General features: G+C 40.5%; 1 protein-coding gene and 4 non-coding genes across 5 annotated transcripts in view; 1 reads left to right on the forward strand and 4 right to left on the reverse strand.

Moving 5' to 3' along the window:
- Nucleotides 1-1,021: 1,021 nt before the first annotated feature.
- Nucleotides 1,022-19,877, reverse strand: part of dnah10 (dynein axonemal heavy chain 10) — a 58,272-nt gene continuing 39,416 nt past the window's right edge. Inside the window, exons 63-79 of the mRNA XM_017451231.3 lie at nucleotides 12,124-12,403; nucleotides 11,598-11,827; nucleotides 10,607-10,880; nucleotides 9,524-9,628; nucleotides 9,281-9,435; nucleotides 9,026-9,180; nucleotides 8,155-8,338; nucleotides 7,792-7,992; nucleotides 7,333-7,542; nucleotides 6,732-6,827; nucleotides 5,663-5,834; nucleotides 5,441-5,572; nucleotides 4,566-4,777; nucleotides 4,307-4,474; nucleotides 3,081-3,261; nucleotides 1,735-1,880; nucleotides 1,022-1,180 (exon numbers count right to left, since the gene is read on the reverse strand). Of these exons, the coding sequence (XP_017306720.3) occupies nucleotides 1,034-1,180; nucleotides 1,735-1,880; nucleotides 3,081-3,261; nucleotides 4,307-4,474; nucleotides 4,566-4,777; nucleotides 5,441-5,572; nucleotides 5,663-5,834; nucleotides 6,732-6,827; nucleotides 7,333-7,542; nucleotides 7,792-7,992; nucleotides 8,155-8,338; nucleotides 9,026-9,180; nucleotides 9,281-9,435; nucleotides 9,524-9,628; nucleotides 10,607-10,880; nucleotides 11,598-11,827; nucleotides 12,124-12,403 (3,048 nt within the window). The 3' untranslated portion in view covers nucleotides 1,022-1,033. The remainder of the gene's footprint in view (nucleotides 1,181-1,734; nucleotides 1,881-3,080; nucleotides 3,262-4,306; nucleotides 4,475-4,565; nucleotides 4,778-5,440; nucleotides 5,573-5,662; nucleotides 5,835-6,731; nucleotides 6,828-7,332; nucleotides 7,543-7,791; nucleotides 7,993-8,154; nucleotides 8,339-9,025; nucleotides 9,181-9,280; nucleotides 9,436-9,523; nucleotides 9,629-10,606; nucleotides 10,881-11,597; nucleotides 11,828-12,123; nucleotides 12,404-19,877) is intronic.
- LOC124626203 (U6 spliceosomal RNA) lies at nucleotides 14,139-14,245 on the reverse strand. Its single transcript, XR_006980900.1, has one exon. It is a non-coding gene; the product is annotated as a U6 spliceosomal RNA (small nuclear RNA).
- LOC124626202 (U6 spliceosomal RNA) lies at nucleotides 16,257-16,363 on the reverse strand. Its single transcript, XR_006980899.1, has one exon. It is a non-coding gene; the product is annotated as a U6 spliceosomal RNA (small nuclear RNA).
- LOC124626204 (U6 spliceosomal RNA) lies at nucleotides 18,171-18,277 on the reverse strand. The gene has a single exon (XR_006980901.1). It is a non-coding gene; the product is annotated as a U6 spliceosomal RNA (small nuclear RNA).
- Nucleotides 19,299-19,405, forward strand: LOC124626201 (U6 spliceosomal RNA). Its single transcript, XR_006980898.1, has one exon. It is a non-coding gene; the product is annotated as a U6 spliceosomal RNA (small nuclear RNA).

The following is a 19,877-nucleotide window of genomic DNA, read 5'->3' on the forward strand; positions in this document are numbered from 1 at the left end:
GAAGACTTCCTGTGTGGTTCCAGTACACAAAATAGTACATCTGAGAGAGCCAAACCACTTCAGACCGGTAGCCTTAACTTCACACCTGATGAAGTCCATGGAGTGGATTGTACTGTGACAGCTGTGGACCCTAGTGAGCTCAGAGCTAGACCCCCTACAGTTCACTTACGACCAGGCATTGGGGTTGAGGATGCCATTATCTATCTGATGCACAGATCACTTCTACACCTGGAGAATACTGGGAGCATTGTGAGGATCATGTTATTTTATTTTTCCAGTGCTTTCAACACAATTCAGCCATCACTACTTAGGGGGAAGCTTTTGGAAGCTGGAGTTGACCGCCACCTGGCTGCATGGATCACCAACTATCTCACTGACAGACCACAGTATATGAGGCTCCAGGACTGTATGTTGGATGTGGTGGTTAGCAGCACGGGAGCACCACAGGGTACAGTGCTTGCTCCATTTCTCTTCACCCTGTACACAGCGGACTTCAGGCATAACACTAACAGCTGCCACATGCAGAAGTTCTCTGATGATACGGTCATTGTTGGATGAGTATCAGAGGAGAACGATCAGGAATCCCAGGAGGTCATCGCTGACTTTGTCAACTGGTGTGAATTAAACCACCTCTGCCTCAACGCCAGCAAGACAAAGGAGATTGTAATCGACCTTGCAGGAGGCCAAGCTGGTCTACGCCAGTGAGCATCCAGGGTGTTGACATCGGGAGGGTGGAGACATAAATTCCTGGGTCTTCACCTCAACAATAAACTGGACTGGTCCACAAACACAGATGTCCTATACAGAAAGGGCCAAAGTCATCTCCACCTGCTGAGGAGACTGAGGTCTTTTGGTGTGTTCAGGACCCTGCTTAAATCTTTCTTTATGGTTTTTATTATGATCTCATTCAAGATATTTTCTCTTGCTATCGCTTTTTATTTAATTATATTTTTTTTACAGTGAACATTAAAAAAAATAAAACAGCAAACTTGAATTTTTTTTTTTTTTGGGGGGGGGGGGGGGGGGGCAGAGATCAGTCGGCGTTGAGACAGAGACACACTCCCTGTAGGACCCAGTGTGAGTGGTGTTTGGTGGTGAAGAGGTCGGCCTCGAACACCAGGCCGACGCCCATCGCGTTCCTCCTCATGGACGTTGTGTAGACCGGCGTTCTCAGTGTGTTCTGAGGAGGACACATGAATAAAAGTGTGGTGTTGAACATGCACAGTAAAACCCAGGAACTCAGGAACCAAATAATTATCAGCTCTTCTTGAATGCTGAACTTAACTATAAAGATCTGGCTCTCATTTTTTACATACGTGTGTGTAAAACCGATTTGGGGCGTGGCTTTAGAGCGAGCTCAGTCAGTGATGTCGCTAATGAAGTTCAACAACACTGCTACGAAAATTATTACCAGATGATGTGGAACCTGGTACCTCATGCTGCATTCGCAAACACTCGGAAACTCACGAGCTCAGCAAGTGACATGAAATCAAAATGGCCGCTCACAGCATCAGCAGTAAACGCAGCAGGACTTCTTACCTTTAAATGATTTACACTGTACTGTATATAAAATATATGCCTGTTTCCTTTAGATCAATCAACATACGGATGTATTTGCTTGTTAAATCTGTAACGCTGACTATATTTGGAGGAGGAAACTGTACATCACTCATCACAGTTAGCTGGCTAGCTAGTTGCTAACAAAAGACGACCAAAGTGCTGTGTCACTCTCACCTGCAGTTTAAGACGATGAGCCTCGATGGGGATAACCTTGAGGATGGGAAGCTGCACCATCAGCGCTTTGGGTTTGCTGCGCACCAGACAGCCCTGCTCTACGTCCCAGTCCGCTCCCTCCAGATACAGACCTGATACATAGCAACCTAACACACACTCACACACACACACACACACACACAGTGAATGTGTTTGCTGCAACATTTGTTTAACTGTGTTTAATAATCGGAGCGTCTCATAAATCTGTGTGTTTGTTATAAAGGTGGACATTGTACGTTTCATTTTATATTTAGATTTTTTAATATCAGGTTAGATTATTATTATTAACAGTGTGTATAAACTTATAATTACTACACTTGTGTATATTAATTACTGCTAATTACTACAATTTTGTACTGTAAGTAAGTCATTTTCCTTTTCTTTTTTTTTTTTTGTTGATAAATTACATGAATACAATTTACTGAGTTAATTAATAAAAGAAATCTCGTTGTTGTCCACTCCAGGTATAATTCCATCCATGTGTTTGTATTTTAAAAATAAGAAAATTTGATAAAGATTTGCTTTATCGTCTTATAAACGATGGTTACATATGTAACCGCGGTTCTATGAGTTTCGGATGACTGCCAGAGGCGGTCCTTTCAGCACCTGGATGTCCATCACGTGTACGTGCAGGTCAAGTGGTTATATCAACAAAGACACCTGTGACCTGGGTGACGTGCGCCTTTTGCCCCGGTACTAAAGTCAGTAGAAATGAAATAGAACCACACTTACTGACGTGGACGGACACGCAATCACATCATATATATTTTTAAAACTGTTTTACCTGAAAGGATTTTATTTTTATATATATATATATATATTCAGAACCAGAGAAATCTCAGTTACTAGATTCTTTTGTAAAATTTTAGCCCTAAATAAAAAGTTCAGTCCTATCCCTCTCTAGATAGATATTATTTTTTCAGAACTAATTAATGAATAATCATGCTTTTCTTTTCTTTTTTCTAATTAAACAATTAAAAAAATGAAATCCCCCTACCCACCCCCCACCCAAAAAAAACCAAAACGTTTCTCTAAAATGAGTTGTGGGTCACAGTGAAATAATGCAACCTTTTAATTCTAATATCATCCAAAGCTTTTAGTAACTATGCAAATTTATGCATATTTAATTAGATGAAGCCTCATTTGCATAAATGTAAAAATATGTTATGTAAGAATATCAGAAATCAGCTGGCAAGCAGTGGCTCATCTTATACTGAGGATATAACATGGTTTGGTTGTTTGTTTGTGTGTGTGTGTGTGTGTGTGTGTGTGTGTGTGCGTGTGTGTGTGTGTGTGTGTGCTCTCACCCTGAGCCGGTCTCTCCTGTACCTCCTCCTCGCTGATATACTGAGTGACGTGTGTGTACAGCGTGGAGCGGTCCAGCGGCCAGCCGTTCCTCCTGCACGTGTCCTGAACCAGCGCCGTCAGGTACGACTCAGGGATGTGTAACCCTGACAACCACATCACCATGGGCTCACCTTTATCCACCTGCACATCACACACATGCACACACATCAAACAGACCTCAAAATGTAGTTGCTTATTGCTTGTAGCTCAAACGTGCTGCTTCTTTATGAACCCTTTCATGAAGATCACCTCCGAATCCCTCCGACCATCACCGTTCTTTACCACAAATCATTATCCTGATTTCTCAAGTGCTCTATTTGACTATTTAGATATTCATCATTCCCACTGCAGCATCTCTCTGGTATATCTTTACACACCCTCTACATATATAATTACAGACTCATAGTATATATCCTAGATTATCTTTATTATACATCTGTATATTATCTGTATGTACACAGCATATTATACTGTTGTATATACAGTGTACATATCTCTAACAGATATTTATGATTAATACTTACATATATCATTTTTTATACAGATTAGAGTTTTTTTCTATTATAACGTAGTGTAATTTACCAATCATGTAGTTATCTACTCAATAACTACTGCACATATTCACCTCCCCTAGCCGTGTTATTTATCGATTTACTGTATACATATTTACATATTCAACCTGTACTTTGTGTATTTGTATAACGCTAGTATTTGCACTTCCGGTAGACGCTAAACTGCAATTCACTGCTGAGTACATGTGCTGTACACTAAAGTTCATTCTATCTATCTATCTACACAATATCACAGATTGAATAAAAAAATTTTTTTTTCTGCCTCCATTCGATGATTTAGCTTTTTTAAAACTAATGATAACTTTGAAATCTCTGCCCGTTGCAGCAGACCTAAACCGCATAAAGCTGTAAACATAAACATGCCAAGAATATTGCTGTATTCTATTATATCATCTATAATTCTGCGTATGGACATTTTACGTATTTAGACCTGAACGTTAACTATGTTTTTCATACGTCTTATCCTTTTTGACTTCACATGAGATACGATTTATTTTAAGCAGCACAAAAGACAACTAATAATGAAACTAATAAGATCTGGACATGTTTTATCATGTTGTCTGTTTCTCCGTCTCAGAGGCAGTTTAGTACGGCGTGGGATCTGTGTCTCGTACCCATGAGCTGTACTGGTCGTAGCGTCTCTTGAAGTGGATCATCCAGTTGCCCAGAGATTTGAGGGTGTCTGGGGCCAGCTTCCTCCAGATAGCAGGGATCTGACCGTTAAACAGAGCTCGGGCAACTTCGTCCAGCTCGCTGCTCATCCCTACCTCACCGGCTAGAGCCTGAAACACACACGGTCCCAGACTCAGAACAACGTCTAACCTCCGTCGCAGTGATTTCCTGACAGCTCTCGACACTTGTCTTCTCTCTCACCCTCTGCAGTTCTCCGAGCGAGCAGCTCATGCGCACGAGGAGTCTGTTGAAGCGCTCCAGCTCCTGCAGCAGCACCACGGTGGTCGGCGACACGCCCGGGCCGAACTTCTTCCGTATCACGTCCAGGTCGAACGGCGTGGGCAGCTTGTTCTGGATGTCCCGCGCCACCTGCCCGACGTACTCGTCTCTGCCGATTCCACCGCCGGAGTCACCTGCACCAGGGACACACCCTCTCTCTCAGAGCACGTCCACACCTTCCTTTAGTAAGATCTCAAATAAAGAGAACTAATTTCATTTCGTTAAATAAAGCATCAAACCAAACCGAACATCTACAAGATGAATTATTTCAAACGATTGTGAACTTATTGTCTTTTACAAGGGAAAAATAAATACTGTTCCCGTACTGTTACATGCCTCATGGATTCCATGGTTACACCGATGTCTCTGATTGGTGGGTTTTGATTTGGGGTTCTGGGTAATGTAGTACTGAAATAGGACTTTTAAAGTTTTTTTAAAAAATGTTGAAATAAAGCTGAAATCAGACTGGCTTATAGATCACGGTAAGACAACCTTTTAAAATTATTGCTATAAACATCAATTCCTCGATGCCAAAAATGAAGCCGTTTTTACTTCCAGAACCTCGCCGTTGTGCTCTACAGTGTAAATCCATAACAGATATGTAAATGAGGTCATTACATTTTTATATTTATATAAAATATATAAAATATAAAAAATATTTACATTTTACATATGTAAATATGTAAATCACTGTCGTCTAAAGTGCTTCAGAAGTGAGACAGAATCACTGTGGGATTAGAACTCACACCCTTCCGGCCCTGCAGGTGCTATTACAGTTAGAGTGTGGAGATATGTACCAGTTTGTGGCTGTAGATCTATGAGGTGCGTCCACATGTCCCGGGCAGCCTGAGTGTAGTAGCCGATCTCAGCGTTGGGGTGAAGCCCAAACACCTCCGGAGTGTTCGCGAGAGGAAGTGACTCGATTTCAGCTACAAAACACAGTCAGGGCTTTGGGTTATTAAAGTCAGTTGATGTATTTCATTACTTGTTTAAAAGTTTAAAAGACGAATTCTACAGACCGACATAGACGTCCTTGGGTCCATCAGCCGGGATTCTGTAATCCACATCTTTGTTGTGGAAGAAATGGAAAGTCTGGAAGGTGTCGAAGATGAAATCACCCAGATACTCGTCCATGTAGACGGTGAGGATCCTGCGGTCGAAGCTGTCTATCGCCCTGCCTCCGTACATCACCTGGGTCGAGGTCGGGGGGGTTTATTTAGTCGTCAAAAATGAATGAATACAAGCTATCACAAATATAAAACTCACTCTACATAAACTGCAAAACACAGAGCAAAGTTACAGCTCGGGTATTGCTATAATGTGCGATTAATTCTCACAGAAATGCACGTAAAGAACGGAAAAAGAAATGCCAAGAACCCTACATGACCCGTCCCCTTTCTCTGTAAAAGTGTTGCATGATCCTAATTTGCATATTACACCCTGATAGGCTCTTATATTTTATGATGCAATAGCATGTAATACGATATCATGAAATATTATTAACACAAACCCGAATCAGTGACATTTTCAGCTCCGTGTTGTTTTTTTAAACTTCTGCAGGGACAGTTTTCACTTTTTGCCCAGGTTGCGTGTTCATTTAATTCTCTCAAAGGATTTCATTTCCATCAGAGCACATGTTTTAATCCCACCACCATCACCACCACCACCACCACCATGACGTTTCTTTTTATGGGTAGGAGTTACACAGAAACTTATTTAATGCTCATACAGTGACATCTTTTGGAGTTCCTTCTCATCCCCCTTTTAAGAATGATGACGCAAACAGAATAAATAAAGAAACAGAGAAATGAGCGTTCAGAGGGAGAATTAATGAGAAGCGTAAAAGACGAAGAAGAACGAAACGAAGAGATAATTAGTAGAAAGATCAGCATGGGGAAATGGAAAAGAGGGGGAAACCCATGTACTGTATACGGAATATACATACGCATACATATACACGTTATACTTCACATAAACATACGTGTGTGTACATACATGCACATACACACATATAAACAACATGCATATGCTCCTATTTGTTATGTCACGCTCTAGGTGTCATGTTCTGTGGGTTCAGTAGTGCCTCACCTCTCCGATCAGGTATTTGAGACTGCCCCATGGAATCGCCGTGTCACCTTGAGTGTGAGCTTTGGTCAGGTAGGTGTTCAGGATCTCCAGACACACCTGACATACACACACACACACACACACACACACACACACAGACAAAAGAATAAGCACAAACAACTTAAAAAAAGTTGAAATCTCTAAATAAAACCCCCACTTTCAAAACATATTTTTCACTTTATTATTTAAAATAATTAAACCTAGCCTTCTGACATCACTTTAATTGTATTTTATTTATTTGAACTATTTTATAAGTGTTGTACATTTTTACGCACATGTTTAATATTTTACATTATTGTTACTTTCTTCTTTCGGTCACTGCTACAGTTTATTGCACTATTATAATATTGTTTATTTATTTATCTGTCGGTTTGCACTGTAAATGACTTTGAGCTGCAATTTAAATGTATGAAAGGTGCTAAATAGATCACGATGAATATAATTAAGTGTATTAAAGCACAGAAATGTATGAAAAGCAGTGAAAAATAGTGTCACGCAGCTTAGAAATAGAAAAAAAAGAAGAAACCTTGAAAACGTTAAACGTTCTGCCTCGTGCGTTTACCTGGAAGTCGGATTCGTTGAAGTCGTACGGAACGTTCCAGCCGATCTTGCCGTACTTGCGTCTCTCCTGCACCACGGCGTGGAAGAAGGTCAGCACGTAGACCAGGCTGCGGAAGGCCGGGTGAGGGCAGCTCATCAGCGTCTCCAGCGGGATCTTAAAGTACGTGGCTCTCATGTTCAACTTCAGCCCGTTGGGAGGCTCCGTCACCACCTGAACCGTTCCATAACGATAGACATTTACCACAAAGCAGCTTTACAGACATCTGGATGGAGATTTAGACCCCTAGTGAACAATCTGTAATGAAATCTCTAATGAAACTTTTTTCTTTTTCTTTACACATACACCTTTCGGTCATGTTCCCTAGAAAAATATGAACTAGAATAATATTACTGAGCGCCGCTTTGATATTAAATATTCGTATTAAAATCTGAATTTAATATGAATATTTAATATATTAACCTTGAGGGATTTCTGCAGGATGCCGATGGGGAAGTCTTTGATGGGGTCGGTGGTGAGCCACAGGCGGAAGTCTGGGTGAGGTTTTGTGATTCTCTCGAGAGCTTTCTCCAGCTCCTTCAGCCACTTCACTAACAGATGACAGTTCTGGAGCATCAGCCACTGACCTCGGGACACCGCGGTGTCCAGTAACTGCAGTGCAACCTGGGAAATATTAGAGAAAACAACATATCATATAAACCTTTACATTTACATTGCGTTAAAGTCAACCATTCAAACCATAATATTTATGTTACAAGCTACTATTCTGTCAGGGTCCATATTACATCACTGTGTGTGCGTGTGCGTGTGTGTGTGTGTTTATACCTTCTCCTGGCCTTGCCCCATGGCGAGGAATTTGAGCCTGTTGGTCCCGAACCCGGAGCGCTCGGCCAGCTTCGTCAGGTCACTGGCCGGCTCGCAGCCAGGACTCAGGATAAATACGATGGGGGAGTTCGGAGTGCTCTGCTCAAGTATAGCCTCGAAACTGATCACTGGAGGCTGCACATACCTGAGAGGAAAAGAAAGAGAGACATACCAACTTGTTAAGGAATCATGAGAAGCCCCTTCTTGCGTCTGGAGCAACCAGACGTAGAATTAGAAATGTTAATGTTTGTATTGTTTATAGTGCTTTTACAATGCGGGCTGTCTTTTTTTTATTATTCATTTCTTACCCCACACCAGTCAGCTCTCCCCATCATATATTTATCAAAGAAGATGAAGGCTACCACGTGCTTCCTCCGAAACACATGAAGCCAGCCAAACGCATCTTTTCAATCAGGCTATCTTTTCCTTGGAGGAAAGAGCTATCTGTCATCTTCTGCATACATGAGCGCACAGCCGCCCATGATTGGCTGTCTCTCTGATTGACGGGAGAGTGAGAGTATGCCCCTCCCATCCAGACAGCACGGTTAATTATGCTCTGTTGGACTCCCGGCCATGGATGGCTGTAGCATCATCGGGATTCGAACTCAATACAATGTTAACGTTAAAGAAGCTTTACAGATGGATCAGGGGCTCGGAAACTGTTTTGCACCTTCAGATATTAGATATAAATCAAATATGCTAATTAGGTACATTTCAGTTCCAGGATGTGGAAGAGCTCAAGGGGGATGAATATGCTTTATGCAAGGCACTGCAGATACACAACACTGCTTTAGAGATACACAACACTTTAGGAGTGATCCCTCTTTCTTACGCCTCTCCCATGGTGATGGTGACGTAGTCGCTGACGGCGCGGTACACTCGGTCCACCCGGAAGCAGCGCAGAAGAAGAAGTTTCTGGAAAGCTGTCAGGCTTTCCGCGTACTTCACGGGGAAGGGAGCCTGCTCCGGGGCATCCAGGTCATACCACTAATAAAACGGGGTGGGAGGGAAATGTATTGACTGTTACTGAGATCACCAGCATCGACGACAAACGTGTCCGTGTGTGAGCGATTAACATCAAACATACATCCTTCCATTCGGTGGGAATCTTCTCCATGTCGCCTATCAATGAGCCGAACTGGTTTGGGAAAAGTTCAGTCAGACGCACAATATCCTCCCAGCCCTGATCAGGCAGCCAATCACACGGCTTCTTCCTCTTACTCTTCTCCAGCGAGAGGTTCCCTACACCACATAGAGGCGTTACTGATTATCTACTGATCACATCCTCTCTCTAGCACAGTTATATCGTTGAGCTTTGTCAGCGTGTCACCTTTAAGGAAAAATTCGAGCTCTTCCTGAGGAGCGCGATCCTCCGCCTGCTCGATCTTTATGGTCATGTTGAAGGAGAAAAGCAGCTTATGTCTTTCAAACAGACCTGTGAAGTAAAAAATTATTTTAAAAAATCAGCACACTAATTATACCTTTCTGTTAGTAAAACCTGTAAAACTAGTAAAACTTTTGTGCTTCAGTTTCAGTTTTTACACCATTTATATAACCGCTTAAATATTTATGCGAATATCTTGTCATTAGACAGAAGAAAACATCACCAAACTCCATAAAATAAGGATTCTATAAATAAGTATGAATATGCAAATTAGGCATGCCTCCTATCTCATCTCACGGTAAAACGGGTGTTGTTTATTCTTCATTTGCATACTGGAACATGACTGGCTGTTATATTTTATGATGTAAACACACACCCCGCCCACCCCCCACTCGTTCAAAACTAATTATTTCTCTATTTTCAACTCTATGTTCCAGCCAAAGCACAATTTTCAAACACTTCGACCGTATTTGTATTAAAAACATGCACCTGCTGTAATATATGTTTATACAATACAATAATAAGTCATTTTAAATCCAGCAACCCTTTAAACCGTTTGATTTCTAATTCATTTTCATTTCTAAAAAGTCTAAAGAAGTCCCTTTCACACCATTAACGTTCTGGTAATTAACCAGGACACGGTGTGTGAACATGTGCTTGCAAATTGCTGTAAACAAAATCAGGACTTGCTTTAGGCCAGGAGATTAAATTGCAGGTCAAATGAAATCTAGGTCTGAAACTGCCTTTTACAGACACTCCGGACACCGTGTGGAGAGAATTTACTTATGTGAGTTTACTGAAATAAATTCTTTTGTGTAATGGCTAATTCTTTCATATTGCTATCTAAGATCCCAGCCGACAATTGTGTATCTATAAATAGAAGCTAAAGTATAAGACGATAAAGTACATCTATTCTTTAATTTCCATTATTACAGATAGCCTCTGGTCTGTGACGCCATGTTTTTTTGCCCTCAATAAGAAAATATTCGATGTTATAAATAATACCGACACGGTGCTTGGCCCCCTTACCGGTGCACCCGTAATTGTAGACGTTGTGTGTGAGTGTGTTCATGATGTTCTTCAGCCTCTTGGGCAGGATGGAGTCGGGCAGAGATTTACGCAGTGAGAAGTCGAACACCTCGAGGAAGGAGGCTAGAGAGTACTGGTACATGCTGTTCACCAGCGCCATCTCAGCCAGGATGAAGAACAGGATGGCGCCGCGTTTAGCTGCCGGACGGTAACCATCACGCAGTGCATCGATGTCTGCTGATGTGTGTTCAGCCAGCTTCAGTTTCTCACAGACCTGCCGGGATGAAATATAGAAATCAGCACGCTGCTGGGAAAAAAAAAAAAAAAGCTCCATTATGCAATTCGGATATATGACTCGGTCATGGCAGAGACTCGGTGTACAGATAAGAGGTGGGCCGACAAAAGGACTAAAGCGCTGCATTACTCTCTTTAGCCTACACTAGAGGATGACGAATCGCTTGCGGAGCATGTAGTTTGTCTCTTGCGGGCGTGGAACAACCGCTACTATTGGCACTTTTCTTCTAAAGCTAACTAGACATTAAACACAATTTAAATATTAAGGTTGTGCAAACTGGTTGTTTGAGTTAAACATTACACGCATGAGTTCGTACTAGTTCTTTGTTAGATTAGCGCCTAGCGACGTAAACTCACTCACCGGAGGCACAGACGATCTCTACGAGTCCCTGCCAACTTTTATTTTTCTTCAGAATGTCACTATGCACCCCACAAAGGTCGAAACTAAAGTTAGGAGTGGGGAGCGGAAGACCACGTCAGATGGTTGGAAATCATTTGAGCAAAGTGTTGTGATCTGCTTTACTACATCGCACCTAATTTACACATAATAATGAAGAAAATCTCAGTTCAGACGTCACTTGCTGCCTTTGAGTGAATCACGTCTGCGTGCCGTGCACAAAGACAAAATAAACTCATATCGCTTGCTAGTGGGAATGGATTTTTCCTTTAAGAGTTCACGTATGTGGTTGTGTTGTACCTCGGCAGCTTTGGACTTGGTTTCCTCGAGCGTGTGGACGAGCTCCACGTTGTCCAGCATGTTGCCCGTGGACGTGGCGAGCTCTCGGAGCAGGGAGTCCTCCAGGTCTTTGAGGAGACGCTTGTTCTCGCTCGTCTCCTGAATCAGACGCTCCCTCTGTTCCTCCAGCTCTTTCCGCTCGAAGCCCACGATGACGCTCAGTAGCTGGTCCTCCAGACCTTTTAACGTAACTGATCACACACAAACACCTTCAGAACACTGGTCAGAAAAATACGTTAATATCGTCGAAACTGATAAATTGACCGATTAACTCATTGGGCCGTATTCAGGGTTGAGTTGAGTGTAGTGAGGATTTAATACTGGAATCACACACATCAATATTTAGACCTTAAATATAACTACAGGCTTAAGCACTATTCAGAGGTTGTGTGAGAGTTAAACACATGGGGGTGGAGCTTGTCTAAGACAGAGGCATGGACTTGAATACAGCCCTGTGTATGAAGTCCACAGTCTCTCCCTTCCTCACCAGTGTAGTTTATGACCATGGCTTTGCCAAACACCGCCGGTGAATATTTGGGATTCGCCAGTTTGGTGTTGAGGTACAGTTTAAAGTTGGGGTCGTAGTCGATCTCCTTGTCTCCCAGCACAATGACCTGCCGTCCCTTGGCTCCTTTCACGTTCTTCTCCAGGACGTTGTCGATGACGGGGTCGATGTACTCATCTACGTCTTGAAACAGGAAAGGAGAGCCATATTTGATTGCCATCTCCAACTGCTTCAGAAAATCTGGATCGTTAAAGGAGGAGATCTGCAAAAAGAAATAACAGTAAATTATTTCTTATATCCTAACTCCATCGAGCGGCCAGAAACCATCGTTACAAGTAAAAACTGCTAATGATAATCACTCCGACATGAAAAAAATAAACAAAAAACAAACTTTTTCAACGTATTCAAGTTGAATCTGTTTTCAACATTTTTTAAAACATCGGGACAAAAATTTACACTGTAATTCAGAAACATTTACTTATTTACCTTTTAAGATGTTTTATATTAATTACAATTAATATGAATTAAACAATTAAAAGGTTAACTCGGTCATTCAAGCCATGAATGATTGCTGTAAAGAGTGCAGAACTATAAATATTTACACTTTTTTAAAATAATATTTTTTAATATAATAATGTGGCTCAAATACAGAACTGTGTATAAAGTTTAATTTAACAGTCACAGGTTTGCTTATCGGTAATATAATCTGATTTCCACCAGAGGGCGCCATTAAACCACAACTCGATTAACTCCAGGCTTCAATACAACCTGTGGAGGGAAATTAGAAGCACAAGAAGTATGTAAGAGGTGATTAATGTACTTCTTACATTCTTACACACAAAAAAGACCCATTTTGACACTTTTGTCCTAGTAAATTCGACTGATGTTGAGGGGGGGGGGGGACTTTCATTGTTGGAAACAATATAAATACTTCTGAAGGATCTCTTTTAAGCTAATTCGGGGGTATAAATGTTAGAGTTATTAGGGTTGGTGTCATTAGGGCTAGAGTTAGAGGGTTGGGGATATTGGTGTTTAGGTTATTAATGTTAAAGTTATTATAGTTAGAGTTTTTAGGATTTGTATCATTATGATTAGAGTTATTAATGTTGTCGTTATTCGGGTTAAAATTATACAGGTTGTTATTATTAGGGTTTGGGTTCATTTTCACACACACACACACACACATACATACATACACACATATGTTTCTTCACCCATCACGAAATTTAAGTCACATCATCGTGGGACCAACCTGAACAAAACTTGTTTCTCAGATTTCTGAAATGCAGTAGGTTTGTCCATATGGTCATTTGACATTTTTTTTTATATATGTAATAATGTTGATAAAGGTGAATTGTATTTTACATCATTGTATTTAAAAAAAAAAAAAAAAAAAAGGTTATTAAAGAGTGAGAACGAATTAAGTATCTCTAGGAGGGTATTTCTGAATGTGGGGATGTATTTATAATTATAGAGAAGTGTTTATGAATTAGCTGTTGGTGTATTTGTGTTTAGTTTCCTTGTTTTGTTTTTTGGTGGTCACATTAACACTCCACATGTGCTATATTTAATTACGTGCAATTAAATCAAATAGAGTTCATTTCATTTAATCATGTTTTTTTTTTTCTTCAAATCACTAGGTTAAGGCTATTAGCATAACATTTATGCCCACTTCCAAGTTTTTGAGAACCCTAGAGTTGGGGTTATTAAATTTTAATTCAGCAGGGTTAGGGTTAATAGAGTTTGGATTATTAGCATCAGGACTATTAGAGTTTGATTTATTGGGGATATGGGAGTTGGAGTTAATGTTCATACAGCATACAGCAATGTTGGTGTAATTTTGTATGTACTTCTTGTAATGCCATAAAATGCAATATATACGATTGGGAACAAGTACTGATGGTCCCACTGGCTTCTGGTCTTCCTCCATCAGTAAGGAATGGAGTCAGAAGATGCTTGGTCTCCAGTGTTTTAGGCGAGGAGTTATTAAAGAGTGAAAAATATGGTAACGCTTCACGATTTTGCGTGTCATCCTTGCGCAGGGGCCATGCTAATCTTCTCTGTATCGTTCCAATTTTAGTATATGTGCTGCCGTAGCAAGCACAAATTACGGGCCTGAAGGGCTGCTATAAGTGCTGAGGTTCCTCACAACGTTTCCTGTCCATGGTTAGTGACAAAACACACCAAGTTCCTTCAGGAGACTCACAGAACTGACCTGAATACACACACACTACATGGAGTTCAGAGATGTAATAATTCCCCAAATTAATAGTTATAAACTTCAAAATTCTAAACTTTTTCATTTTGTGTCTCATGCTGCAGAGGTGCATGCTGGGAGTATGGAAATTCGAGCAGTGGCTAGTGCTCTGGTTGGTGTGATGTAATCAGTCCTTTGTTCTCGTGATCTCTCACACACACCGCCCCCTCCCGCTCGTCCCCGTGTGTGTGTGTGTGTGTGTGTGCGCGCGTGCTGTCTCTCCCAGTGCAGCACAACACACCGCTCAGAGACGTCCTGAGACTGTCCTCTCTGAGAACACACACCAAACACACCGTATGTGTTCAGTCGGGACTCGGCGTCGGGGACAGAACGCTAAAAACACAACACGTTATCCGCCATCTTGTTTCTGGTCTCTCTAGTCAGGAGGGTGTAGTACTGCAGTCTGCCTTTAGAGGGCAATATCAACACACTTCTGTCCTGTACGTTTAAAAAAACTCAACCAAACCATCCGCATTACTTCTAAATCATTAATAATTAGAGATGCACCGATGTATCGGCCGATAGTTAAGAAACATCCGATGATTAGGGCCGATTATATCCTGTCAATCAAAAGAGGTCGGGAAAACACATCGATTTCGTGCTGTGTGTAAAGATGTCTCGTGTGTGGAATGTGTCCTGTTTTTTAGAATTCAGTCAATGTTACTATGAATTAATAACATTCAATAAGTTAAGAAATCGTACTTTAATCTTCAGAGTTTAGTTAATGTGATAATGTTAATTAGAGTAATGTGTTTTCTGTTTATGAGACCAGTTACTGTGAAACAACTCGAAAGGAGAGAATAAAGTTTTTATTTGCATTTCCTTCAGAATTGTGGAATTAATTATTATGAATTTAAAAGAAGGCATAAAAGGCAGAACTATCGGTATCGGCCGATACTACTCTGAATAATCGGTTATCGTATCGGCTGAGAAATTTAGTATTGGTGCATCTCTATTAATAATATATACCATTGTATTACACTTTAATAATGCTTTATTACATTGTTATAGAATTTTTGTGATTTACAGCAAAATTGTAGCTTTCACCCAAAACATAGCTAACAACACACACTTTTAGCATCAGAGTAGCAGCTAGAATTTATTTATTGTGCGTTAGAGCTCAGAGTTTGGAGCTTTAGGTTTATTCGGGTAATTTAATGTTGTTTTAGAGTTCGTGTTAAAGGTGTTTAGGGCTTATGTTATTTAGAGGTTTATAGGATTATTAGATTTAGGGTTCTGGGTTATGACTACAGTTATTTATGATTAAACTCTGTATTACATGTTTAGTGTGTGAAGTGTAAACAGGGGCTCTGCAGTTTTCTCATTTTGTTACAGTTATGGAAATCACAATTCAGATTTATTACACATATAAATAATGTCCCCTGCAAACTAATGACAATTTTAGTAAAAAAAAAAAAAAAAAAGAAAAGAAAAGAGAAAAAGAAAAGAAAAGAATAGAAAGTCCAAAATTAAAAAAGGCTGAGGTAAAAACCAAAATTGAGAACTTCTGTCTCTATAGGGCACCCTATAGGTAGTTTCTCAATAACCTGCAAACAAATCTGATGGGTAAGTCTGCAAACCGGAAGTAAGGACATATCTCATCAACACTTTTACATATTAACACCAAACTTGGCACATTTGCAACTTGAGACAGCCACTGAAGATATGATGTGAGGCAGTTTATCAGAATGGCTTGTGGTAATGCCATAAACTTTAATGTATCTTTGGGAACTAGTACTGATGGTCCCAGTGGCTTCTGGTCTTCCTCTGTCACTAAGGAGTGGAGCCTGAAGGTGCTTAACCCCTAGCGTTTTAGGGTTGAATTGAGTTTTTTAGGGTTAAGGTTATTAACAAATGAAAAATATGGTAACGCTTCACGATTTTGCGTGTCATCCTTGCGCAGGGGCCATGCTAATCTTCTCTGTATCGTTCCAATTTTAGTATATGTGCTGCCGTAGCAAGCACAAACAAGGGGCCTGAATGGCTGCTATAAGTGCCGAGGTTCCTCACAAAGTTTCCTGTCCATGGTAAGTCACAAAACATACCAAGTTCCTTCAGGAGACTCACAGAACTGACCTTAATGCACCCACACTACATGGAGTTCAGAGATGGAATAATTCCCCAAATTAACCATTAAAAACTTCAAAATTCTAAACTTTTTCATTTTGTGTCTCAGACTGCAGAGGTGCATGCTGGGAGTATGGAAATTCGAGCAGTGACTGGTGTTCTGGTTGGTTCTCTGTGTGGTGATGTAATCAGTCATTTGTTCTTGTAATCGACCCCGCCCCTTCCCCATTTAACCACTTTTTTATTTATTTTTTTTTTAAAGGGAGCCAACAACTGAAGTAAAAACCAATATTGATAAATTCTGCTATAGAGCACCCTACATGCTAAAGTTGTGTTCGTGAAGATTTTAATAAAAAAAATTATAAAGTTTATGACAATGTAATAAAGTATTGCTAAATTGTGAGATTCAAATAAGTTTCAAACTGACCACTGACCAAAAAACCTGCTGAGTTTATGGGGAAGATCAGGATTGACTTGACATTAAACTGTAGTTAGCTATGTATTTAAAAAGCTCGCTAACTCCAATGATTAAAAGTAGAATGTTGCCTTTTGCTCACAGACGAGAGTAAACATTAAACCAAACTATGAGCAACTGCAGTATAATTACAGCTTCAGTGTTTATAACATATAAGCATATAATTACATTTAAATACAGATTTATTACATTGTTATAAACTGTGTGTGCTTTCAAATTGGCTTTCCCCAAAAGCACAATATTAGCATGTAGGCTTGAAGCACCGAAAACATCAGCGGCCATCTTAGATTTCATCTTTCCAGGCGGTAGGGTGTCGTACCGCAGTCTGTCTCTAGAGGGCTTGCATACTTACACACAGAAATACTTTGTGACAAGGCAGCAAACGTCTGAAAATGTATTGCTAATGTATCCTAGCAAAATTGTTTTAAATAAAATAGTTTTCTCGCTAAATGAAAGCGAGAAATGCATACATTTAATCATTTAATAGTGGAGTAACAATCGTGAAAACATATTTAATAGAAAAATGAAAACTTACATAAAAACTCTATCCGAGTTTGAGCTGACATAACCTTCATGAACCACAGATTATGCTATAGTTACACGACAATTTAAACACCTAACATCTCTTAATACCTATGCTATAGAGCACCTTACGTGCTAAAGTTGTGTTTTTGGGAAAAGTTTTGTGATCTGAATTAAACTAAACCACATAACAATGTAATAATTTTTTTTATCAAAATGTAATATCATGGATATATGTTATTAATGATGATGGTGTAATTATATAGTAGTTACTGATGGATTGTTTTAATGTTTTAAACATGCCACCTGCCAGCTCTTATCTCCACACTCCTTGCATGAACCTCTCGTGAGGCAATATCTCAGCAACGGCTTGTTCTAATACCATAAAATGTAAAATATATCCTTGGGAACAAGTACCGATGGTCCCAATGGTTTCTGGTCTTCCTCCGTCACCAAGGAGTGGAGCCAGAAGGTGTTTGGCCCCCATTGTTTTAGGGTAGGAGTTAGTTTTTCAGGGTTAATTTTGGTTTGTTAGCATGTATTTTGCTCGATGGCACATGCTCTCATTTTTAAAAACACTTTCTTGTTTTTAATTCTGAACTTTCTACTCGTTTTTATGAAAATTGTCATTAGTTTGTAGTTGACATTATTTATATGTGTAACAAGGATGATTTTTTTAGGGTTGGAGTTATTAAACAACAAATTTAAAAAATATGGTAACGCTTCACGATTTTGCGTGTCATCCTTGCGCAGGGGCCATGCTAATCTTCTCTGTATCGTTCCAATTTTAGTATATGTGCTGCCGTAGCAAGCACAAACATACAGCCTGAACATCCCGTATAAGTACAGAGGTTCTTCACAAAGTTTCCTGTCCATGGTAAGTCACAAAACACACCAAGTTCCTTCAGGAGACTCACAGAACTGACCTTAATGCACCCACACTACATGGAGTTCAGAGATGTAATAATTCCCCAAATTAACCATTAAAAACTTAAAAATGCGAAACTTGTTTTATTTTGTGTCTTAGGCTGCACAGGTGCGTGCTGGGAGTATGGAAATTAAAGCAGTGACTGGTGTTCTGGTTGGTTCTCTGTGTGGTGATGTAATCGGTCCCCGCCCCATCGATGTGTCTGTGTGTGTGTGATCACGAGAACAAAGGACTGATTACATAACCACACAGTGTGTTGCTGTTGATATTGCCCTCTAAAGGCAGACTGCAGTACTACACCCTCCTGACTAGAGAGACCAGAAACAAGATGGCGGATAACGTGTTGTGTTTTTAGCGTTCTGTCCCCGACGCCGAGTCCCGACTGAACACATGATGTGTGTTTGGTGTGTGTTCTCAGAGAGGACAGCCTCAGGACGTCTCTGAGCGGTGTGTTATGCTGCAGTGGGAGAGACAACACACACACACACACACACACACACACACACACACACACACACACACACACACACACACTGAGGGGGACGAGGGGGACGAGCGGGGGGAGCGGGGGGGGCGGGGGGGGGGGGGCGGTGTGTGTGAGAGATCACGAGAACAAAGGACTGATTACATCACCACACAGAGAACCAACCAGAACACTAGCCACTGCTCGAATTTCCATATTCCCAGCATGCACCTCTGCAGTCTGAGACAGAACATGAAAAAGTTTGAAGTTTATAACTATTAATTTGGGGAATTATTACATCTCTGAACTCCATGTAGTGTGTGTGTGTATTCAGGTCTTTTCTGTGAGTCTCCTGAAGGAACTTGGTGTGTTTTGTCACTAACCATGGACAGGAAACGTTGTGAGGAACCTCAGCACTTATAGCAGCCCTTCAGGCCCTTACTTCGTGCTTGCTACGGCAGCACATATACTAAAATTGGAACGATACAGAGAAGATTAGCATGGCCCCTGCGCAAGGATGACACGCAAAATCGTGAAGCGTTACCATATTTTTCACTCTTTAATAACTCCTACCCTAAAACACTGGAGACCAAGCATCTTCTGACTCCATTCCTTACTGATGGATTGGGACCATCAGTACTTGTTCCCAATCATATATATTACATTTTATGGCATTACAAGAAGTACATACAAAATTACACCAACATTGCTGTATGCTGTATGAACATTAACTCCAACTCCCATAACCCCAATAAATCAAACTCTAATAGTCCTGACGCTAATAATCCAAACTCTATTAACCCTAACCCTGCTGAATTAAAATTTAATAACCCCAACTCTAGGGTTCTCAAAAACTTGGAAGTGGGCATAAATCTTATGCTAATAGCCTTAACCTAGGCCTACTTTAAGAAGAAGAAGAAAAAAATCTCTCTCCATTTATATTTAATAATAATATTACTCTGGCTGTAATATTTTAGCTGAAATGATTGTTGCCAGCCACTAGATCGAGGCAGCGATTAAGGAA

The sequence above is a fragment of the Ictalurus punctatus genome, chromosome 22 (genome assembly GCF_001660625.3).
Source record: "Ictalurus punctatus breed USDA103 chromosome 22, Coco_2.0, whole genome shotgun sequence".
Taxonomy (NCBI): domain Eukaryota; kingdom Metazoa; phylum Chordata; class Actinopteri; order Siluriformes; family Ictaluridae; genus Ictalurus; species Ictalurus punctatus.